Below are 20,188 nucleotides of genomic sequence, written 5' to 3'. Positions count from 1 at the left end.
CTGAAAAACACCTGGATAACATCAGGAAACATCAGGAAACATCCTCAGCGCGCACACAGAACGATACCAGACTGGCACCGCGTGTGACATATCGCTGGGCCTTAAACCAGGGCATCGGGAGTGCCTGGGGCTCGGCAGAGCTGAGCCAACTCCGCCTGTCCGGCCCGATGAACCGCGGGGCTGCCTGCTGCGAGCTGGAGCAGAAACTGGGAGGTGACTCCTTAAAGAGGTCACAGAGACCAGAAGTGACAGGACCCCAGCGAACAACAAAGACCGTGCAAGCAGCAGTTCCATCCAGCTATTCCCTGCCGACTGGAGAGCACAAAGATAAAGGAATGTGTGGCAGACAGTTTCCAGCGCTGTTTGCCTTGTACCACAGCTGGCAAACTGTACCCGGGGCAGTGCAAGCAGAAGCACAAACAGGAGCGCTGCATCCTCAGGCTGCAGTTCATTGAGTGCCTGCTCAGCAGCCCCCAAGCTGCACAGCCACGAGCAATGCAAATAAACTGTTGAGCAGAGCAGGGCAGCCACTACCCAGCCATTTTTGAACACTTCCCTGCTAGCTTTTTTTAGTGGGCTCAGCTGGGTTTGCTTTAGGTGAAAATGCTGCCATCTGCTACAATTATGTAATTAACCTTCATAGTTCAGACTTAATGATGCTCATTAAGGTTGAGTGTTTTTATTGGCTAACTGCTGCCACCAGTTTTGCATGGAACTGCAAAGGCAACTCTTAGGAGCCATAGTTTGAAGCATAATTAGCAGTATGTGAGTGTTGCACAGGGGCATGGGTGAGGAAGGCAGAGGACTAGGTGGGAGCTTTATTTTATTCTTTGCTGAGGCTGGAATGCAGTGAACAGGAGAAGTCTGTTGCTGGTGGGTCACTAATATTAAATAATCCTCTACAGCAGTGTGGCAGCAGATTTGGAGTGCATGTGTGTCAGGGCATCACAGGATCCCTTCCAACCACAGCTAGCTGTTGACTTCCATTTCCTCAGCCCTACCTCCTCCAGCTCCCTTCCCAGTATTTTTTCATTTATTCTAACAGTAATTAATGAGTGTGGTTTTGCTGCAGGTCTTTATCAAACAGTTTTAAAAATGTAGCAAATAAAGATTTTAATTAAAGAAAAAACTCTGTGGCATACTTTGCCTGTGAGTGTAAGACTTAAAATACTAGGCTGTGATGCCATAAAAATTGGTAATTCCTGTGCATACCACCTTTAACTACAGCTGTTCTTTGACTTTGTCCAAGAGGAGTGTCTGTAGTTCCTCCATCATTTCCTGTGGACACTGAAGGTTGGACTCAATACCTCAAACACACAGAGAAATAATTTGCATGACAAGGTGTTACAATCTTCCATAACCCAACAATTTATTTAAACTTACATCACAATGAGAATCTAATAATAAAATACATCAGTTCACACCAGTCTGCATTGCCATTTTTAAAGGGTAAGCATATTTCTTCACTTTATATTAAAACTTTCTGGAGGTAAAAACTACTGCATTGTACCCACAGTTCTTGAAATTGATTGTAACATTAGGCAGGTTACAAAGGAACTTTCAGAGCTAATTACACTTCAATTAACCACACATTTTTGGCACATCTGAATGCTTTTTTATTTTCTTCTTAAAATAATTCTATAGCAAGTCAGAGAATCATGGACATAAAGCGTCACTCTCCAGTGGCAAGTGCTGCCTAAAAGTATACAAAAATTGCATCATTTGGTTACAAAATAGATATTTTCTTAGTTCTTTATCCCAAGGCTTAACACTGAAGTGCCAGGACAGAAGAGGACCAGGAACAGGGCCAGCCTTGCTGAGTTGTTGCTGGTCCCTTTGCTGCAAGGCTTGGCTTAAGTCAATCCCAGAGTGGTGTGTTCACAAGATGTTGATGGCTTTTGGCCTTGCCAGGCCTTTGCTTTCAGAACACCCTGCAGCAGGTGTGAGGCCACCCGTGAATGTCACCCTGTTTGTCACAGTGCTGCTGCTCAGGTGACAGAGTGAGCACAGCTTTGGACAGGTTCAAGAGGGGCTGTGTTTCTGCAGGCCTTGGCAGTCCAGAGGCTACAAATCTGAGGGCTGGTGAGCCACTGCCAGGCTGGCTTTCTTCTGCCTGACACCACAGCAGCTGCTTCTTTAGAAATTCAAATGTTTTCAAGCAGGAATGAATCATTAATGGTAGTAGTGTGCCTGGCACATATTTGTACAAGTGTTTGCAGTCACTCACATGAATTTTTAAAATGTGTGGGTTGTGGTTTAGGTGATTTTTGTCGTACATCGCAAACCCCAGCTGCTATGAGCTGCTGATATTCTATTAAAAATAAATAGCAGTCCACAGTACTTGCAACCAGGGTCAGTTTTTCCCTGGTTTTTGAGCTGTACAGTATCAATAAGAGTGGCACATTAAGTAGTGATTGTTTTATGTGTCACTGATTGCCAGCTCCATGTGCTGATATTTATTTTGATGATTTTTTGAGATGCTTGTTAAATTGGTTATGTCCCTTCTGCTCACATTGTTCTGGTCATAACAGAGAAATATGAATGAACTGCTGCAGTTGAGAGACTGACATAGCAGAAGAACAACAAGCATGTTGCAGCTTTCTGGCTGTATTATAGCTAGATGGTCTCTCAGCTTTAGTGGAAAATAAACATTTCTCCTTGTCATGGCAGGGTTGCATCCTGTGCATCCTTCCAAAACCCAAATCAAAGCTGTCCCATGTTCTTGATTCAACTTTCCTACTTATCCTTTGTTGTTGAGACCAGTAAGTGTTCCCAGAAGGACTTTATGGCTGCTAGGAGGCATCTCTGATTACCTTCCTTAGAGACAGAGAACTTGAATGAAAACAAGTTCCATTCTTACTCCATTAGAGAAAGAAAGAAATGATACAGGTAATAGAACAGTTGTTGATGGGGGAGGTTTGAAACTTACAGGAAGAGAAAATTCAAGGTATCCATGGTGCTCTTTGCGTGTATGTCCTGACCCTGAAAGGCAGCCCTGACAAAAACCCTTCAAAAATCAAACTCACTCCCAGAGTCAATTTTTCCCTCACATCCACGGTGAGAATTCATCCCTGCATTGATTTCCAATTCCTACTCAGCAGTTGCTCTGAACAGAGCTCAGGTGAGTGGGGGTCCTTGGGGAGGCACAAGTGCAGGACACGGCACAGGTGGAGGAGCTTTGGTGAGCAGGTCAGGCTGCACTGGGCAGAGCTGGGACAGCTCTCCCTGCAGGACAGGTGTCAGCTGAACACCTTCACATGGAGTTAGTGCAACTTCTGCTCGCCTGGAAAGCCGTGGGGAGGCAGGCAGCTGCTCAGAGCCAGCGTGAGGCTGAGCAGCAGCCACGGCCCAGCTCACACCCTGGCTCAAGTGACAGTGGCAGTAAAAGCTGATACGTTGCAGGTGCCTTCTGGCACCTGCGGTATTTTCATGCTCTTTACGACCTTTGCAAGTTAAAGTGTCAAGGTGTGATAAACTATGTAGCAGTGCATTCCTTACATTTCATATACAAAAAAGGGCTCAAGACTGGGAGCAAGAAGGCACAACCTTGGGAAATAACATAGCTGAGGAGTTTACACAAAAGTACTATGTCATTTATTAGGCATCACTTAGCACTTATTTCACATTTTTGCCCCCAAATTACCCAAAGCAACATAAATTTCTCCACTTCCTTTCCCTTTGCACCCTTCTTTTGGATAAAGCTGCCTGTGCTCTATAGATACAGTTGCCGCAGAATATAACATGAACACAGATAAATACAACATACACAGCAAAAAATGCATTATTATAGTATTACAATAGTCAAATAATGTAATTAGCCTCAAGCTATGGCAGTGCCTGTGTGCTCCAGGGAACCAGTTCACGGACAGCAAGCGGGACCACTGTACAGGAGCAAACCAATGTTGGCTGTGTTGGGAAGAGAAGGGGCTGAGGAGGCTCTTCAGGTGCCTGGATGCAGTCAGTCATGGGGATCTGCTCCCCTGGAACTCCCAGCCAGGGCCTCGGAGCTTTCTTCAGCCCAAATCAGTCTGGCAGTGGGTCCTTGGAACACCTTTATGTCTGTTCATTGTGCATACACATAAAGTCACCCCACATTTTTCCTGTTAGGCTATGTTTTCTTTATAGATATAATTTTTTTTTAACCTTTTAGCTTTTGAATTTTTTTTTCTTACAACTGTTAAAAAAGTTTCATGGTAAAAATAGCTCACTATATGATACATATACCCAAAGTGGTGCGATACTTTATATAATAAAAGATGAAAATAGTCACTTTCCATAATAAAAATAAGTTCTATTTTTTGCTTATTTTACAATATACTTAATAATTCTTTTCTTCTTCTTCACTCTGCAAGTAAATAGGTCCCGTTTCCGTAACGCTTCTGAGTCGATTAAAGTGGCGAGAGACCCAAGGATGGCTTTACGAGCACTTTGAGCAGCCGCACTCCACGTGTCTCTCCAGTTCCTCCGTGAAGGTGGAGCCATCCAGGCACTGGAAGAAGTATTTCCTCCTCTTGCTGCGGAGGGGCACGCAGCACTGCCCGCCGCCGCAGCCCCCGCGGCACTCCAGCCGCGGCACCTTGGAGGCCGTGGCGCACGAGGTGTAGCCCTGCTGCTTGCGCACCACTTCCCGGATGACGTCTCCTTGGCACAGGTTCTCTGCTGGGGCGACAGAGGTGGGAGGGAGTCAGAAACGGGGTGACTTGTGGCAGCAGCTCTCTGGCCACAGAGAGCACAGCTTTCCCAGGCAGTGTCCTGGGGAAGGCTGCGAGGAGATCAGAGAGAAGAATGATAACTCTTATCTTCATTTGCTGCACCTGTTGTTGTGCACATGTGGAATGTGTTATGGAGATTTGTTTACCAAAGGGTGGTTTCTTAATTAACCAATGCTGATGGTGTTTTAATTAAAGGACCAATTGCCCTTACAGACAGTCACCTGTGTCGTGACTGTCTGTAAGGGCAATGGGTTTCTCAATAAGTATAGTATAATAAAGTGATGGATCAGCCTTCTGAGAATCATGGAGTCAATGCTAATTATTACCCAGCTGGGGATGCCCAGTAACTATTTTGCCAAATGTTATAGATGCATATTATAATATTGGCTTTTTGCAAATATTGGAATGGATTTTATATGTGTAGTGTTAAAGTAACTTTGTTGTAAAGATACAGTTTTTATTTCTGCTGGTAGTAAGGCTCAGTGAAATAGCTGATAAAAGTGTGCTTGTGTTAAAATGCCTGCTGGGATGGGGTAACATCCAGTGAACACAGGATGAGCACACCTGTACAGATCTGCCAGCCAGCAGCACTCACCCTCTGAAGACAGTGTGGACCAAGGCCCAAAAACTGGAGGGGATCAGAATGGGCTAAAACCACAACCAAAGAATGCACATGCTCTAAAAAGGAGGATCCAAGGAGGAGCCAGGCTAAACAATTCTTGGAACACGTAAACTAGTTTGGGGGAAAGTTTGCTATGCCTGAGGGTCTATGAATATGCAGCAGGCTGATGTAAGGCAAAAGGTGTTTAAGGGGTAACCCTGAGGATAACAGGGTGCTCTTAGCTGAGTGCCAAGGTGCACCTGGCTGTAACAACCTCTGCTCTCTGGTCCTTGTCTCCCATTGTCCTTTATTAAACTTTTTAAACGTTCACAGGACAGTGAATGTGTTTTCCACACTGGATATTCCCCACACATCAATGAGCAGCCCTGGGTTCATGATGTGATTCAAGACAAACAGATGGCATGAGAAGAACCTTAATCTTTTACTGCTTTGTACCTGCCACCAAAACAGAGCATGTCTACACAAATGTGTAATATCCTGTGCAAGGCTGAGGCCAAGCAGGCCTGCTGGCTTTGATCAGCAGCCTGGAAGTGTTTTAATGAGTGCTGAGTGTTGAGTCCTGCAACACTCCTGCAAAACAAGAATTAGTTTTACCATGTCTGCTTGTCTGGAGCAAAGGTCAGCCTGCTCTGTGTGACACTAGTGGTCTGGGATACCTGAAAGTGTCTGTGCTGTTCTGCAGTCCCTGTGCAGCAGCCAGATACATTTTGGTGATGGGCATGTGTAAAATTTGGAAAGTCTGTGGTTCATGCACAGGAGAGGGACAATCTAAAAACAAATAATATAATCCAGCTCCTTCCTTCTGGACAAGACAAAAAAAGGCAACAAAGGATGCATTTAAAACTTAGTGAGTTTCCAGGGAGTCTTTTCATGTCAGGGCAGAAGAGTTGGGTCTCAGCCCTTATAGGAAAGTCCAGCATAATCTGTGGGATTCCCCTGGAAACCTGCACAAGATGAAGGAGGAAAATCTTTCATGCCACTTCAGGTAAGTGGTTCCTCCTTGTATGACCATCAGTGCAAATAACTGATCCCTGCTTGCTGAGGGTAAGCCTCAGAACAAGCTCTTTAAACATCCCACCCAAATCCTGGGAGCAGCAAACCTTGAGGATTCAGGAAAAGAGAATAAAACCATTTGTCTATGTGATAGCAGCTGCCTACTGTTAGGTGATTCTGTTCTCCCTGGACTGCTCTGCAGAGGCTGGCTTAGCTCTGTCTTCTATTTGCCATTCCTCCCCAAGTCGGAGTGGCAGGGAAGAGAGGAGTAAAGCAGGTGTAAATGAGGTGTAAAGCAGGAATGCAGCAGCACAGCTCCCGCCCAGGCAGAGCCTACCTCTGTCACAGAGCTCTCCGCTGTAGCCGGGGTCACATTCACAGTAGGGCTCCCCGTGCTCCGAGAGCTTGCACTGCCCGTGGCTGCATTTCAAAGTCCTGCAGGGGTTTGAGGAATTGTTCTTTTTGTCACAGTACAGGCCCGTGTAGCCCTCCATGCACTTACAGGTGTAAGCAGCACCGGCCGCCGTGCACTTGCCATGCAGACACCTGGAGAAACAGAAGCATTTAGAGCTGGTCTTTGCTAGATGGGAAAGTTCCTTTTCCCAGAAATGTTTGATTTTGGCATTTCTGCCCATTTAATTCCAGGATACTAATCCAAAAACAGCAGCTCAGTGTCAAACACTCAGGAGAAAACTGTGTGAGTTTTCAGTGAATACTGGATAATGTTCAGAGAATACATTTAGAATTTGTGAACCTAAGTAGAAAACAGGCTCTCCCACGAGCACAGAGCAAGGCTTGGCACCCACACGAGACAGCTCACATTTACAGCAGCAGCACGTGGAACTAAGTGCCAACAATCAAGCTGCATGCCCAGGCTTCCTGAGCAGAGCTGCTGTACAAATAATATCAGGTGATGAAAACCAGTGTGATAAATGAAGGTGCTCGTGGCAAAGCTATGCACAGACTTATCAGCGGGCAGCTGTACTTGAGGGTTCCCCGGCTCCTGGGGTTTGCAGAGAGCTTTGGCATTTCCGAGGAACACCACAGGGTGGGGTGGTGATCCTGAGCAAGGTCTCTGACACTGTCCCCACTTCTGGCACAGGGACAGACTTGGTATGGGCTCAGAACAGTGAGGAAAGCAACTCTCTCCAGCCAAGGAAAAACTTTGGCATAACCTAACTTGACATAAGCCCATGCCTCTCTTATTTCTATTTTCTTTCTAGTACTTCAAAATAATTCCCTGTTTATGTTGAATTTTTGAACAATTAATCTTTAAGCTTTGAACTAAAAAGGACAGATTACAAGAGCAGTTTCAGTGCATTCCAGACATGCAAAATACTGTACTGAAGGGAGTCACAGTCTGTACAGAGCAGCGTTTTCTGCCCCACGAACCAGAGGTTACCTGATCTTTACTGCATTTCCTCAGTGAGATGAACCTGTGAGTGGTGGAGCAGACACCTGCCAGCAGGGCTCCACACTCCCCTGGATACACTGGGCAGGCCTTTAGGGAGCCAGCTCCAAAAGGCTGCAGTGATTCAGGAAAGGTGGGACAGTGTGTGAGCATTAAAGATACACACAGCACTTCCCTTAGAAGGGACTATGTTCATGGTTGCCTCACCCTCCCTGGACTATGAGAGAAACAATCCCTCATCATGTAAACATCTGGAACTCCCTTATTTTTCTCTGTCCAACCACAACAGCTTTGTGTTGACATTGGAAATTCAAGGAAACATTTGGGTCTTCATACCTTTGGTTTGTAAACTGTCAGGTGCTTTTCAACACCTCCAGACTTCAGTACTTTACAGAATTAGAACCAGAAGCAAGTTAAAAATGGTACCTTTGCCAGGTTAAATTTCTGAGAGTGATTATTCACTGCATTAATTTACCTGTCAAATGTATGTGCTCGTGAAAAGCGCCTTCCAAGACAGCAACTGAAGAACTTCTAAAACAAAAGTACTTCCATCTGCTTATGAAACAACACTGAAATATGCAGCCTGCTGCTCTGCACGAGACTGTTTCCTGTGTATTGGCCATAAGAAAGCTATTCATCCTGTGTTTCTGATGGAGATGTGGTTACTGAGCCTTTGAACTGTAAATACTTTACACTCATGCTCCCTTCACATGCAACACCACGCTATCCTTTAAACTTGCACTTTAAAGGGCTGTTTCAAAGTGTAATATTAAAGTCAGCAATTTGGGAAATTTAAAACTGCTCACATTGGAGTGCATAATGGTCTTTAGGGAGTAAGTCTGAAGACTGGGCTCAGTGCTGCAGGGAGAAAACCCCTGAAATGTGAGGCAGCTCTGCTCTGGATCCGTGCAGGCTCTCACCTCCTGGGGTTAAGCCATGCCCATTAACAGGAGTTTTGTATTTTAATGTGTAGAGTCACAGCTGAAGGTATGACCTGCAGCATTAACACCTGAGCTCCTTTGGCCAGTCAGCTACCTCTGAACAAGAAGTGGAAACCGAGAGCTGCCAGAGATGCAGACTCACAACTGTCAATAACCTCGCGTGGGACCCAGCACCTCCAAAACCAGTCAGATGTGGTTTTGCAAGATGAAATGTGAAATATGCATTAGCTGCAAAGCTTTTGCTCTCCAGTCAGCATTGGTTTGAGCTTACTTGTGGTTAAGACATGGATCTCCAATTTCCTGGTCACACAGAGGGCCCGTCCAGCCTGGGTGACATTCACAAATCACGCTCGTTTTCTCCAGGGACCGGCAAATCCCGTGCTTGCAGATGTTGCAGGATTTGCAGCCAGGGAGGACTCCCAGGGACTGCTGGGGTAAATCCTTGAAATCCTGCAGCTCATTGTTGATCCTGACATCGTGAATGCAGCCATGAAAACCATTTGGTGTCTTATCTGCACCCTGGCGCAGGGATGATAATCCAGTAGAGGTTGGGATCCCTTCAGAAAAAAGCAAAGGGGGAGGGTTCACTTACAATTATAAATTATAATTATTATAATTAATATAATTATAAATTATATCAATTGTAATTGCTAAAGCTTCTTTTGTCACAGCCCCTTAAAATCTTTGAATAATTAATTTGCATAGGACCTTTGTCAGGTAGCACAATCTGATTGTCCTCATTCTGGAAATGGAAAGGAAAAAAATGAACTCACTTGCCCAATCTTCTGTAAGAAGTACGTGACCCCAAAAAAAAAAAAAAAGAAGAAGAAAAACCAAACTGTTTTTTTTTTTGCCTGGTGGCTATGTGTTCCTATCCTTAGATAATGTTCCTTCTCTCTGCAGTTTAATAGCAATTATTCTTCTGAAAGGTTTGAGAATGCCTTCATTTGTCAGCAGGTAGCATCCACCTCTGGGATGCAACAAGACAGTTTGGCTTTACTGGGTCACAGTGTTGAGAGGGAGTGCTAAGAGTGCATCCCATGGAAATTAGTGCAGAAAAGCTCTAAAGACAGGGAGCAGCACTTCAAGGGCCAGGCCAAGGGTTTGTGGTGAGCCCCTCCCATCTTGTTCAAGTGCTTGGAAGAGTTCACGTGGTTGGATGGCCAGCAGGTCCTTTTGGAGGTTGTTTTGTGCCTTCCCCACTGATGCCAGCTTGGATATGCAGCTGCATTAGCCCAGACAAGAGCTTCCATTTTCAGCCACGTGAGGCCTCTGATCTCACTGTCTATAAGTAATGCCACTGTTCAAGGTGCTCCTAAAACAGATCCAGCACCTGTTTCACTGTGTGTTAGGAGGAAAGTTGCTAGAACAGGTGATGTGGTTGTGAGATGGACAAAACTCTGAGCACCTGAAGGTTCAGGTCTGTGGTAACCTTGCTGTAGGTCAGGCACAATTGCTCTGGGGTAATTTAGGCAACTACTTTAACTAAACCACCTGCAGAGGAAGGGCAGCTCCTTCCATGGGAGAGCTGCACATGAAGAACAGGGAGGGTTTAGAAAGAAGCAAGAAGCATTTTAATAGGCAACAGCAAAAGTCTTTAATGGGGCCATGGATCCTGGTACCCAACACTCCTTCATTCCAGACCTCAGGTTTTTCCTGAGAAGTTTTTAGGTACCTTTGGAGAATTAGTATTCATCCACGATGCTCATCCATTAACAAAACTTTTCCATGGGATTAGTTCCCAAGTTTGCTGTGTATAAACTGCTGCAGGATTGGTATCTTTTGTGCTGTGCTAAAGGGAGAAATTGAGATGGCCTCTGCAGCAGCAGATTATCTTTGATGCACAATGCTCTTTAATAGCCTGTGAAATTCTTAATAGGAGCCAATTATAAAAGTTCAGCTCTGTACAAAGCAAGATTAGCCAGTTTTCTGTTTTACAGGGGCAATATTCAGGGTTCTTTTAGAAAAGTGTTATTAAAGAAAATTATTTAGAAAAGCCTTGACCAGCACCAACTGAATTTGCTAAGAGTTTCTACTATTGGCTTCAATTATCTCATTAGAAAAGGCTCAAAGACTTTCTATTACTATTCTGCTGACTTTTGTATTTGAAATAGGCTGACTAAAAATTCAAGAACTCTGTGTCACTGAGAGAGAGAGATTTCAACATTCAGTCCAGAATAGAACTAGGGGCGGTTCTGGCAAAAACAATCCATTGGGCAGAGACCAGCCTTTGTTCTGTCTCTTGTAACCAGACACCTAATCAGTGGTATAGTCATTATTCTGGGCATTGTTCCCCATCCCATTTGGCCTCTTCCCTCCAGATTCAGTACTTAATGGGAAAAAAAAATTCTTAACTGAGGTTTGGGCAATTCTAATATCTGTCTAAAACTGTGGCTTCAGTTTCCAATGAGAAGATCAAGGTGTTCTTAGCTTGTGTGTTAATATGGTTTTTAATCACACACCTTTTCCCCACAATTTTTAGACCTCTATAAAACTTCCAGCAGAAATACTGCTCGGTTATGATATATTTAAACCTACTGAACTATTGATTTGCTTTTTTGCCATGACAATTTGTGATACTCCCACTGATTCTTCCACTTCAGCCATCACAGCTTGGTGCCAGCCAGTTCTGGGAGCTGCTGAAATGCCAAGCAGGCTGTTCCTGTGGTGGCTGTGGGAGAGCCCTCTCCACAGGATGGAAGGTGATTTGCTTCGAGAAAACATGTTAAAACTTCAATTCCAGAGCAACTCACAGTACCTCCAATGTAGAGGGGTGTGTTGAGGCTGACAGAAGACTGTTTCTGGAGCTTTCCCAGACTCTTGGGAGCCCCCTTGTCCACCACCAGGTTCAGAGTTTGATTCAGCATCACGAGTTCCACACTGTGAAACTGCCCATCATTTACTGTTTCCACACTAAAAAGCAAGAGGAAAAGAAGAGCATTAGAAGATGAACAAGGGAAAGCCTCTGTGCCATCCTGTGTCCCTGTGGTACAGCTTGCACAGCACAGCTCTGGGGTGCTCTGGTGTTTGCAGTCAGGGTGTTCTCAGCACTTCCTCCAGCAGGGAGGTACAGACTGACCCTCAGCTGATCCTGGGCAAGCACTACTGACACACGTGGAATGCTTCAGAGCCCAGCTAATCAGGAGAGCAGCCCCTCCACTCCTTCTTCCAGGGCAGAAAAGCAAGAGTGTAGCTACATGACACACTGGCTTTGGGGACAAAACTACCAAAAATCCCATTCTGAGCTCTCAGCCACAGCTTGCTGCCCCCTGTCACACTGCTTGGTGCTCATGCTGCAGGCTGGATCACTGAAATAATTTCTTCTCTTATGGGTAGTTTAAACTCAGATTATCTCACCAGGGTCAGGAGAGATTGCAATTTGGGGTGAGACAGCAGAGGCCTCTGAAACCAGCATCTCCTCACAGCAGAAGTGTCTTGGAACTATGTACCAAGGAATAAGGACAGACTGAGGTTCTCAAAGCCAGAGAAGGAATTCAGGAGGTTTTGGATTATAAATGACCAGTGTGCTTTGCTCAGTATCAGACAATCCTACCTGAACACAAGGAAAAATGACAAATTGCTATTCCTTTTTGGGAAACATTGAGCTGTAGGTTGAAGCTTGAGGATAAAACAGTGGGAGTTGTTGGGTGGTGGGGCAGGGAGCAGGCAGCCATCTGAGCAGACAATATGGTAAAGTAGTGTGTATTGCTTTAACACTGATTTTTCAGATGCATCAAGCCTGCAGCAACCTCCTAGTCTGCACCTCAAACAATCTTCACCTTCATCTCCTGTTCACTCCCCCAGCCATTAAAAGGTGCAGTGATATCATTCCATTTGCATCATGCTATCATTTTTTTATTTCCAGGGCAGCTTCAGCTCTCAAACCTTAATGCTGCATGGTGAAATTCCCTAAAACAACCCGAGGGTTTCATGCACTCCTGCAAGCAGGGAGGGGCAGGGGTGGGATTACCTGCTCTTGAGCAAAGAGAGTTTCAAAGCAGGGTGGTTGTGAGATCTGATGGGATTTCCCCACTGCTGTGGGTGTAATTAAAAGGCACAGTATCTGTATCACAGTATCTCATGTGCACTCAGATGCACATAGGAACACAGTAAGAATGTGATAGCAGTAGGGGTTGTTCTGGAATCAGCCTGTGGGCTCTGTGAATTGCCCACATGCACAGATGCCCTTTCCCACATTCCTCCCTTCAGCCTGGGGGTGCTGTTATGTGTGGATAATGACAGAACACACCAGCTTTGGGCAGCCTGAGATACTGCTTGGACAACAGCCTGGATTTGGGATTGCTGCACAGCACACTGTCAAAGTTTGGGCTTCTGCTCATTCCAAAGACTCAGCATCAGCTCACAGGAAGCTAAAAATTCACAGGTCAGGTACCTTTCAGGTGATCTGTAAATTTGCAAGGTCAATGTCTCTGAGCTATTTCCCCACACTTTCCTCACAGGCAGTGGAGAGGAAGAGACACACTCATCTCTGAGGGTGAATCACCTTTTAGATGTGACCATCTCTCCACCTAGATGAAATGCTGCCCACCCTCAGTGCCCAGTCCTTTAGAACTGATGTGTAAGGCTATTGCAGCAAGGAAACAGGGCCTTGACTTCACCAACAAATTACATGCCTTGGAGATTACTGGAATTCAGCTGTTGCTGGAAGAAGTTTCATTTTTGTAGTGTTTTATGGCAGACCTGACATAACCAATTGTACTTGAGCAATGTCAGGCAGCCAGTCAGCACTGCAGGCATTTCTGGGAATGTGCTGTTGGAGGAGAGCACACTGCTGTTCCACACTGGAGCTGACGTGCCTCGGCAGTGCTGCTCTCCTCTCCCCACAGGTTTTTGGGGTGAATCACCAACACACAGGCCTTCAAAAGTTCATGTAAGGTTACACAGGTCATAAGGTAATAGAGAGCAGTGAATGAGCACCTTTACAATGTGGTTTTACATAGATAAGTGAGATAGTTCTGCCACAGAAAGGTTCCCAGGAAAGCTCTGCTGGCTCAGTCACTCATTCCTGACCTGCAGGGAAGCACTGGGCTGTGCCTGCTGCCCATGGGCAAGATGGCAAGAGAGCCCTGGGGACAACTCAAGAACCTGGAGCTGATAGTACAGTTCAAAGTATTTTAAAGACAACACATAAAGGCTTGACAGTGAACAAAAATGCAGATCCAGTTGGTGCAGCAGACACTCTGGACCAGAGCTGTTCTAGCAGGGCCCTGGCAGGGGCAGTGGGCTGTGTGGGGCAGGATCAGAGGCAGAGGATGTGTGCTGGCCTCCCTGCCCAAGGGACTGAGCCTGTGGCCCTGGGAAGGGCAGGCTTGTCCCCACTGCACCGCAGGGCACTGCAGCAGGGCCACACCTCCAGCACAGCACTTTGTGCACTGGCAGCTCAAGTAAGTTTGGAAACAGCTGGTCTGAACTTTGTGTTTGGATACTCAGGAATTCTGCTAAGTGTCTGCTGCGTTACAAGGAGCAGCTGTGCTACAGCCAGGCCGACTGGGTGATCATCCCTCTGTGCTCCCTGCTTATCTCAGTGCTCTCTGCAGTGTCTGATTCCCAGAGGGAAGCACTTGGACTTGAGCTGGAAGGTGTGAGATAAATGGAAATGCACATGTGTAATTGTTAGTCTGTGCAGAAGTGCCAGTGAAAGGGAGAAGTGGAGCCAAACCCCATGGGCTGTGAGAGCTGAGCACTGTGGAGATGGGATGGATGGCTGTAGGATAGGGAGCCCTTCCTCAGTGGGATCAATAGCTGAAGCTAGCACACAAACCACATGGTTATCTGCAGAAGGCCAAGCTATGGCCATTTGTCAGAGGACAACGTTATCACATCTGGCAGGACTGGCTCTTCCCAGAGCCAGGATTTCACAGGCATTCATCACCTACTCTCCACAGGGCGTGCTTTTCCCAGATTATGCCTTGACCAGCAGGAAAACAAAAATCTGTGAGTGCTGGGGTGGAAGCAACCACCCCACATGGTGCTCATGCCTTTCAGCATACCCAGTGCTGGTGTTTTAGGTGGAAAGGGAGTGAGAGGTCCCAGTCTACAGGAATATCTAGATGAGCATTACTCCATTCTGATTCTTTCACTTTTTAACCCGGAACTAAAATAATCTTTGCCTGAACTTTGAGAAACAGAGTAACTCACAGCCATCACCCAACACTGCAGTTTTGTAAAGCAGACAAAGCCAGAACAGGCAAAGCACTCACTTGCTGTTTGAGAAGACACAGAGATATGATAGAAAAGCTGAATGTGGACAGGCAGGATGACAGGAAATCCCCAGCCAGCAGATACTTGTGTGAGAGCACGCACTTACTGCTGCTGCTGACGGAAAGGCATTCAGACGCCTTGGGATTCTGAGATGGAGACAGCCGCGGGGGAGAGACCAGTGGTGAGAGAAAAGCTGCACGAACTCTCCTCAGAGCCTCTTCTGCAGCCGGGCCTTTAGGAGCCCCGGCAATCGTCGGAGACAGCTGGAGACAGTGGCTTGGCCGGGGATGAAGGGCGGCGGCCGCAGCGCCGAGCAGCGCCCCGCTCTCCACCGCTCCCGTTAAAGGGTCCCGTTAAACCCCCAGCTGAATTCCCTATTCCCTGAAATAGGGCATCAGGTGCTCCTCCAGGGCTCTTCCTTCTGGAGCCGCCCGCGGGATGGAGGTACCCGCCTCCAGTCAGTCGGGATTTATGTGGTTTCTCCGGCCACCCGCTCCGAGCGTGGCGGGTGCAGGCCGGGAATGCGGGGTATGGGAAAGCAGGATGGGAGCCTGGAGTGCGGGATACGAGCAGGGAAAGCGGGGTGATAGCAGGGGCTGCGGGATACGGGCCAGGAATGTGGGATGAGAGTGGGGAAGGCGGGATACGGGCAGGGAATTCAGGGTGAGAGCCGGGAATGCGGGATGAGGGCCGGGAGCGCGGTGCAGCGGCGCGGACGGGCAGCAGAGGGCGCCGTGGCACCGCGAGCCGAGCGGGGACAGCAACGGTGCCGCTCCCGCTCCCGGTCCGCGCGTCCCGGTGAAACCGAATCGAGCGCTGCGATCACACCAAGGGACACCCGAAAGGTGCGGCAGGAAGAGCTCCAAGGCCGCCACAGCCGCACCAGCTGCCCTTCCCGAGGTGCTAACAAACCGTGCGCAGCTCCTGAGATCTTTCCAAGCCCTTAATTCAGTCAGAGAATTTTAGCTGACTTCCAGCCGCAGCACTTTGGTGCTACCGCCATTGGATATTGTAGAGTTTTGTAGAAATTCTTGTTGAAAAAAACTGAGGAATTATGATTAAAGAGTAAACACTGAAAGTGTAGGCAAAGATTTCCAGGAATTTAATGATTAAACTTACTGAAAAGTAAGCAGCAAAAGGAATCCAAAGTTTCCCATAACACAAAATGATTCCTCAGGAGCCAGGCACTGCTGCTCAGGGTTTGGTTGGCAGCTGGTGAGGACCCAGCTGGTCAGACATTCCCCCACTGTGCTCAGGCTCTGCAGCATCCCTCCACTCTTTCTCCATCACACTCATCTCTTCACAGCCCACCTTACATGCCTTGCACAATCCAGCACATTGCTCTCACTGAGGTTTCCCTCAGAGCTGAACATGAGACCTGGCCAAATTTGGCCAAAAAAAGAGGAAAATGCTGGGATGTGAGGAGAGCTCAGCTTCCAAAGCCCTGGGTCCAGCATCCTCTATTCCCTTGGAGCTGCCCTCAAAGAGAAGGGAGGCCACTAGAGAGGGCTCTATGGAAGAGATTAAACTTTCCTGTGGGAGGGAGCTGGCCTCTTCTGCCAGAGCAGCTCCAGCAAGGTGAGCCAATGGAGCCACTGCACACAGTGCACATGGCCTCTGCTGGGAGCTCTGGCTCCAGGACACAGAGAACTGAAGGGAAAGGGATGTGTATTAACCATAAACCTCAGGGAATATAGGCAAGAACTGATTTCCACTCTCATTTTTTCAGCTATTTCTCTTCTCCCTCATATATTTTCTTTCCCCTGTACTCCAGCCCCAAGCACACACAGATGTTTCAAGCACTGACTCCCCTTGCTCTAACACCCATGAGGGATTTAGAGCTGAGCCACTATAAATATGCCAGTGAACAGAAATGCATTAAAGGATTAAAGCATTCAATTGGAACCTGTAAAATTTGGGCTTTGGGGGGTCAGTTTTTTTTCACTGTCTAGTAATACACCCTTATTGTAGACAGCAGAGAACAGCAGGGCAGAGGAGTCAAAACCAAAAATAGCCTTAAGTATCACAGCAAACCATGTCACCAAGGAGATATATAACCATCAATTATGCAAATGAGAACATTAATTCATTAGCTACAGTCTCCAGATTTTCCTGACCTCTGTCTTAATGGGGACATGCCTCATTTGACACACAAAACAAAGGAAACACAAGGATGGCAAGAGATTGGGGGGGTGAAGGCCACGGGGAACAATGAACTTAGATAATCTTTGGGAACATTTAAAGCACAAGAGAATAAACAGCAATACATGTCCAAAAGAGCTTAAGGAGCTTTCAGCACCAGAAAAGAGGTACCAAAATCAGAGACTCAAGGTGAGAGCTGCAGGGAACTGCACTGAGATGTCAGCAGTTAGGGAGCTGTGAAACTCACACTGTGCTGGGCTGACTGTGGGTATCAGCAGTGATGGGTTTTCACCTTTCCAAGCTACACTCACCTCCTACCCTTAGTTCCAGCTATAATCAGTCCTTGGCCTAAAATAGATTTAAACTTCTCCATGGCAACAAAGGCAAAATCATAATTGGAGTGGTGTTTGTGCTACCTCCACAATAACACATCACTTCAAGCACTATCATCTTTAGGAGCTGAATAAAAACCACATGTTGAGAAAAAAGTATGAAAAATGCTAATGAAACACAGGACTAGGGAAATAAGAGGTGAAAGGAATATTAAAGCACTCAAGTTCACTTTCAGCCTGAAATACACTCTTTTGTTATGTTCAATCCCGTGTTACATGACTTGAGTGCTAGGTCTGTTAGGCTGAGAGTACTCGACATTAAGAGTTTTTTCCTTGATACCTCCATTTTAATTTGCTTGGTTTTATACCTTTTCTCCTACTTACAACTTTGTAGACCACCCAAATAAACCATCTTTCTCTTCCTGGTGTTTACAGCCCTTGAACACTGGCAGCTGATTACCATATCTCCCTTAATGATCGTTTGGCCAGGCTATGCATATCTAATTTCCAGCCATAATTCAATTCCTGCAGCACCCCTGCCAGCAGTGAAAGTCATTGTGTTACAGACCTTCTAAGGGAAAAGCAAGGACCTTTTTTACACCCCTTCAACATGCAATTAACACAATCCTGACCCCTTTCCCTGGGATGATTCATAAACGGGTCAGACATCCAGCCAGGGCAAACATTGCTTGTTTGCAGTGGGTTCTCAGAGACCTGGGTGAGGTCCCACAGATCCCTCCAGCCCCACTGCTGGGAGCAGGAGCTGCTGGGAGCAGAAATTGCTGGGAGCAGGAGCTGCTGGGAGCAGGAGCTGCTGTCTCCTGCACTTGCACCCAGCAGAGCTGGATACATCATCCTGCTGAGAATCTTTTGAAGCAAGCGCCATGGCAGTAAAAGCAGGGGGAATGCACTCCTCAAGTCCAAGGCCTCTCCTGAGTGACAGATCAGAGCACTGCTCCCTGCCCACCCTCTCCACCAGGATGCCTTGGCTCCTCACTGCACACAGTGGTGTCACAAACTGCTGTGTCCTGGTGTCCCCACAGGGACATGCATCAGACAAAAGAACAAACCCACAAAATACAGAGTGCAAAAAGAGAATCAGTCAGAGATTCTGCAGTGCTGGTGGGTCAGTGTGAAATCTGGTGTCCTGAAGAAAATGGCACTGCAGAAAGCAGAGGGGAAGGCAGGCCCTGGCACAGCAGCAGGGTGGTGGCACTCTCAGTGCCACGTCCTCCCCAGCAGTGTGGGGGTACAGCTGAGTGTCACACACCAGGACAGGCTGTGACACAGCCCCTGGCCACACCAGGCCTTGGAACAGAGCAGGGTGCATGGGGTCACCTTCTAGAAAAACAGCTCTGCCATTCAGCTGGTTATCAAACCACAGGTTCTGATGAGAAAATCCACCAGGTGCCTTCACAGAGTTGTTACATCAGGCAATACTTTGCACCACCTATTCCCTTTTCAGCTCTGGAAAATATGCAGGTATCTGCCTGTTAGCACTGGAAAATATGCAGGTATCTGCCTGTTAGCAGCAGGGAGCAGGGCCACTACAGAGTACAATTAACAGGGCATCCAGCCAGATTGACAGAGAATGATGGGCTTTACCTGAAATTGGAGGCTAAATCCCAAGAAAAAAGAAGTAATCTCTATTTAGAAATTGTTTCCACCTCACCTATAGCAACACACCTACAGCTGGATCCTCTCCTTCCACAGAAATGACCAAACCCATTGTGTTTGAGAGCCACCAGAGCAGCTGCCATGCTCTCTTTGCCCCTAGCACTGGGGCATGCTGCTGAGCTGGGGGTGCCATTCCACCCTGGGAGGAAGCACTGAAATAACCAGGCACAGACCCCTCCTGCCCCTCAGCTCCAGGTCTGTCTGTGTGTGCTGCTTCCAACAGAGGCTGCCTCGATTGCATCCAGAGCCAGCTCAGCACGTGGGATGGATGGGATATGAATCTACCACACATGGCACACATCTAAACTTTGTGTTACTCATCATGTTCACAAGAAATTTACAGGCAGGAAAAAATAAACATATTAGCTTGCTACATGTTGTTGTAAGGCAAAACCCCTCACAATTCAAGACATGAGCCAGTCATTAGTGCACAGGAAGTTTATAAAGTCATTTTGACTATGATTAGGTTTATTCCTTCACTGTCTATTATGAAAACACTTCAGCTTTCCTCTGATGCAATCAGTATTAACCAACTTTGGCAATGCACTACTGGACCAACAACCTATGGTATAGCAGGAAAATGCCTTTAAAATGTATTTGCAACCTTTTCCCAGCCTGGCCTCTGCTGACAGGGCTTGCCTGAGTGCAGCTTAGACCCACAGCTCCAGATCTGGGCCCCTGAATAAGATGTCCTGGGACTCAGAGAATGTAGCTCTTATTTTTGTCACTACCCAGAACAAGTGGCTTTAGATGACCCATTCCTAACCACACCTGGTACCACAGACAGCCCAGCACTGGCTCCCTTTGGGAAAGGTTTTGCTTTCTTCTGGTGAAAGCTCACCCAGAAACACCCTATACAGGTGTGAGACATGAAGTGAGGGTCTGCAGCAGCTTCTGGGTACTTGGACATTGAACTGAATGAATGAGCTGGGTTCTCAGAGGGAGAGGAGATGAGAAACTGCCATTCTTGCAAGAGATACTGGACAGATTTACAAAGAAAAAAATTAATTAAGCTTAACAAGATTTTGCCTGCTAAGTTCTTCAGCAGCCTGAAGGACAAAACTTTACCCTTCCTAAGCTTCAGCTCAGCAAGAAAAAGTTTCTGTATTTCATGAAAGCAAATATTTGATTCTGAA

The 20,188-nt window shown here is 46.8% G+C and overlaps 1 protein-coding gene across 4 annotated transcripts in view; it reads right to left on the bottom strand.

Moving 5' to 3' along the window:
- Window positions 1-1,352: 1,352 nt before the first annotated feature.
- The window catches only part of SLIT3 (slit guidance ligand 3), a 526,251-nt gene continuing 507,415 nt past the window's right edge, over window positions 1,353-20,188 (bottom strand). For 3 of the 4 annotated variants that reach the window (XM_030229266.2, XM_050979618.1, XM_018915318.3), the window contains 4 exons: window positions 11,438-11,592; window positions 8,951-9,236; window positions 6,665-6,873; window positions 1,353-4,659 (listed from right to left, as the gene is read on the bottom strand). In XM_030229266.2, the coding sequence (XP_030085126.1) occupies window positions 4,418-4,659; window positions 6,665-6,873; window positions 8,951-9,236; window positions 11,438-11,592 (892 nt within the window). In that variant the 3' untranslated portion in view covers window positions 1,353-4,417. The remainder of the gene's footprint in view (window positions 4,660-6,664; window positions 6,874-8,950; window positions 9,237-11,437; window positions 11,593-20,188) is intronic. The other variant, XM_050979619.1, reaches the window with a different exon arrangement.

The sequence above is a fragment of the Serinus canaria genome, chromosome 13 (genome assembly GCF_022539315.1).
Source record: "Serinus canaria isolate serCan28SL12 chromosome 13, serCan2020, whole genome shotgun sequence".
Taxonomy (NCBI): Eukaryota; Metazoa; Chordata; class Aves; order Passeriformes; family Fringillidae; genus Serinus; species Serinus canaria.
This window is presented reverse-complemented; position numbering and strand designations above follow the sequence as displayed.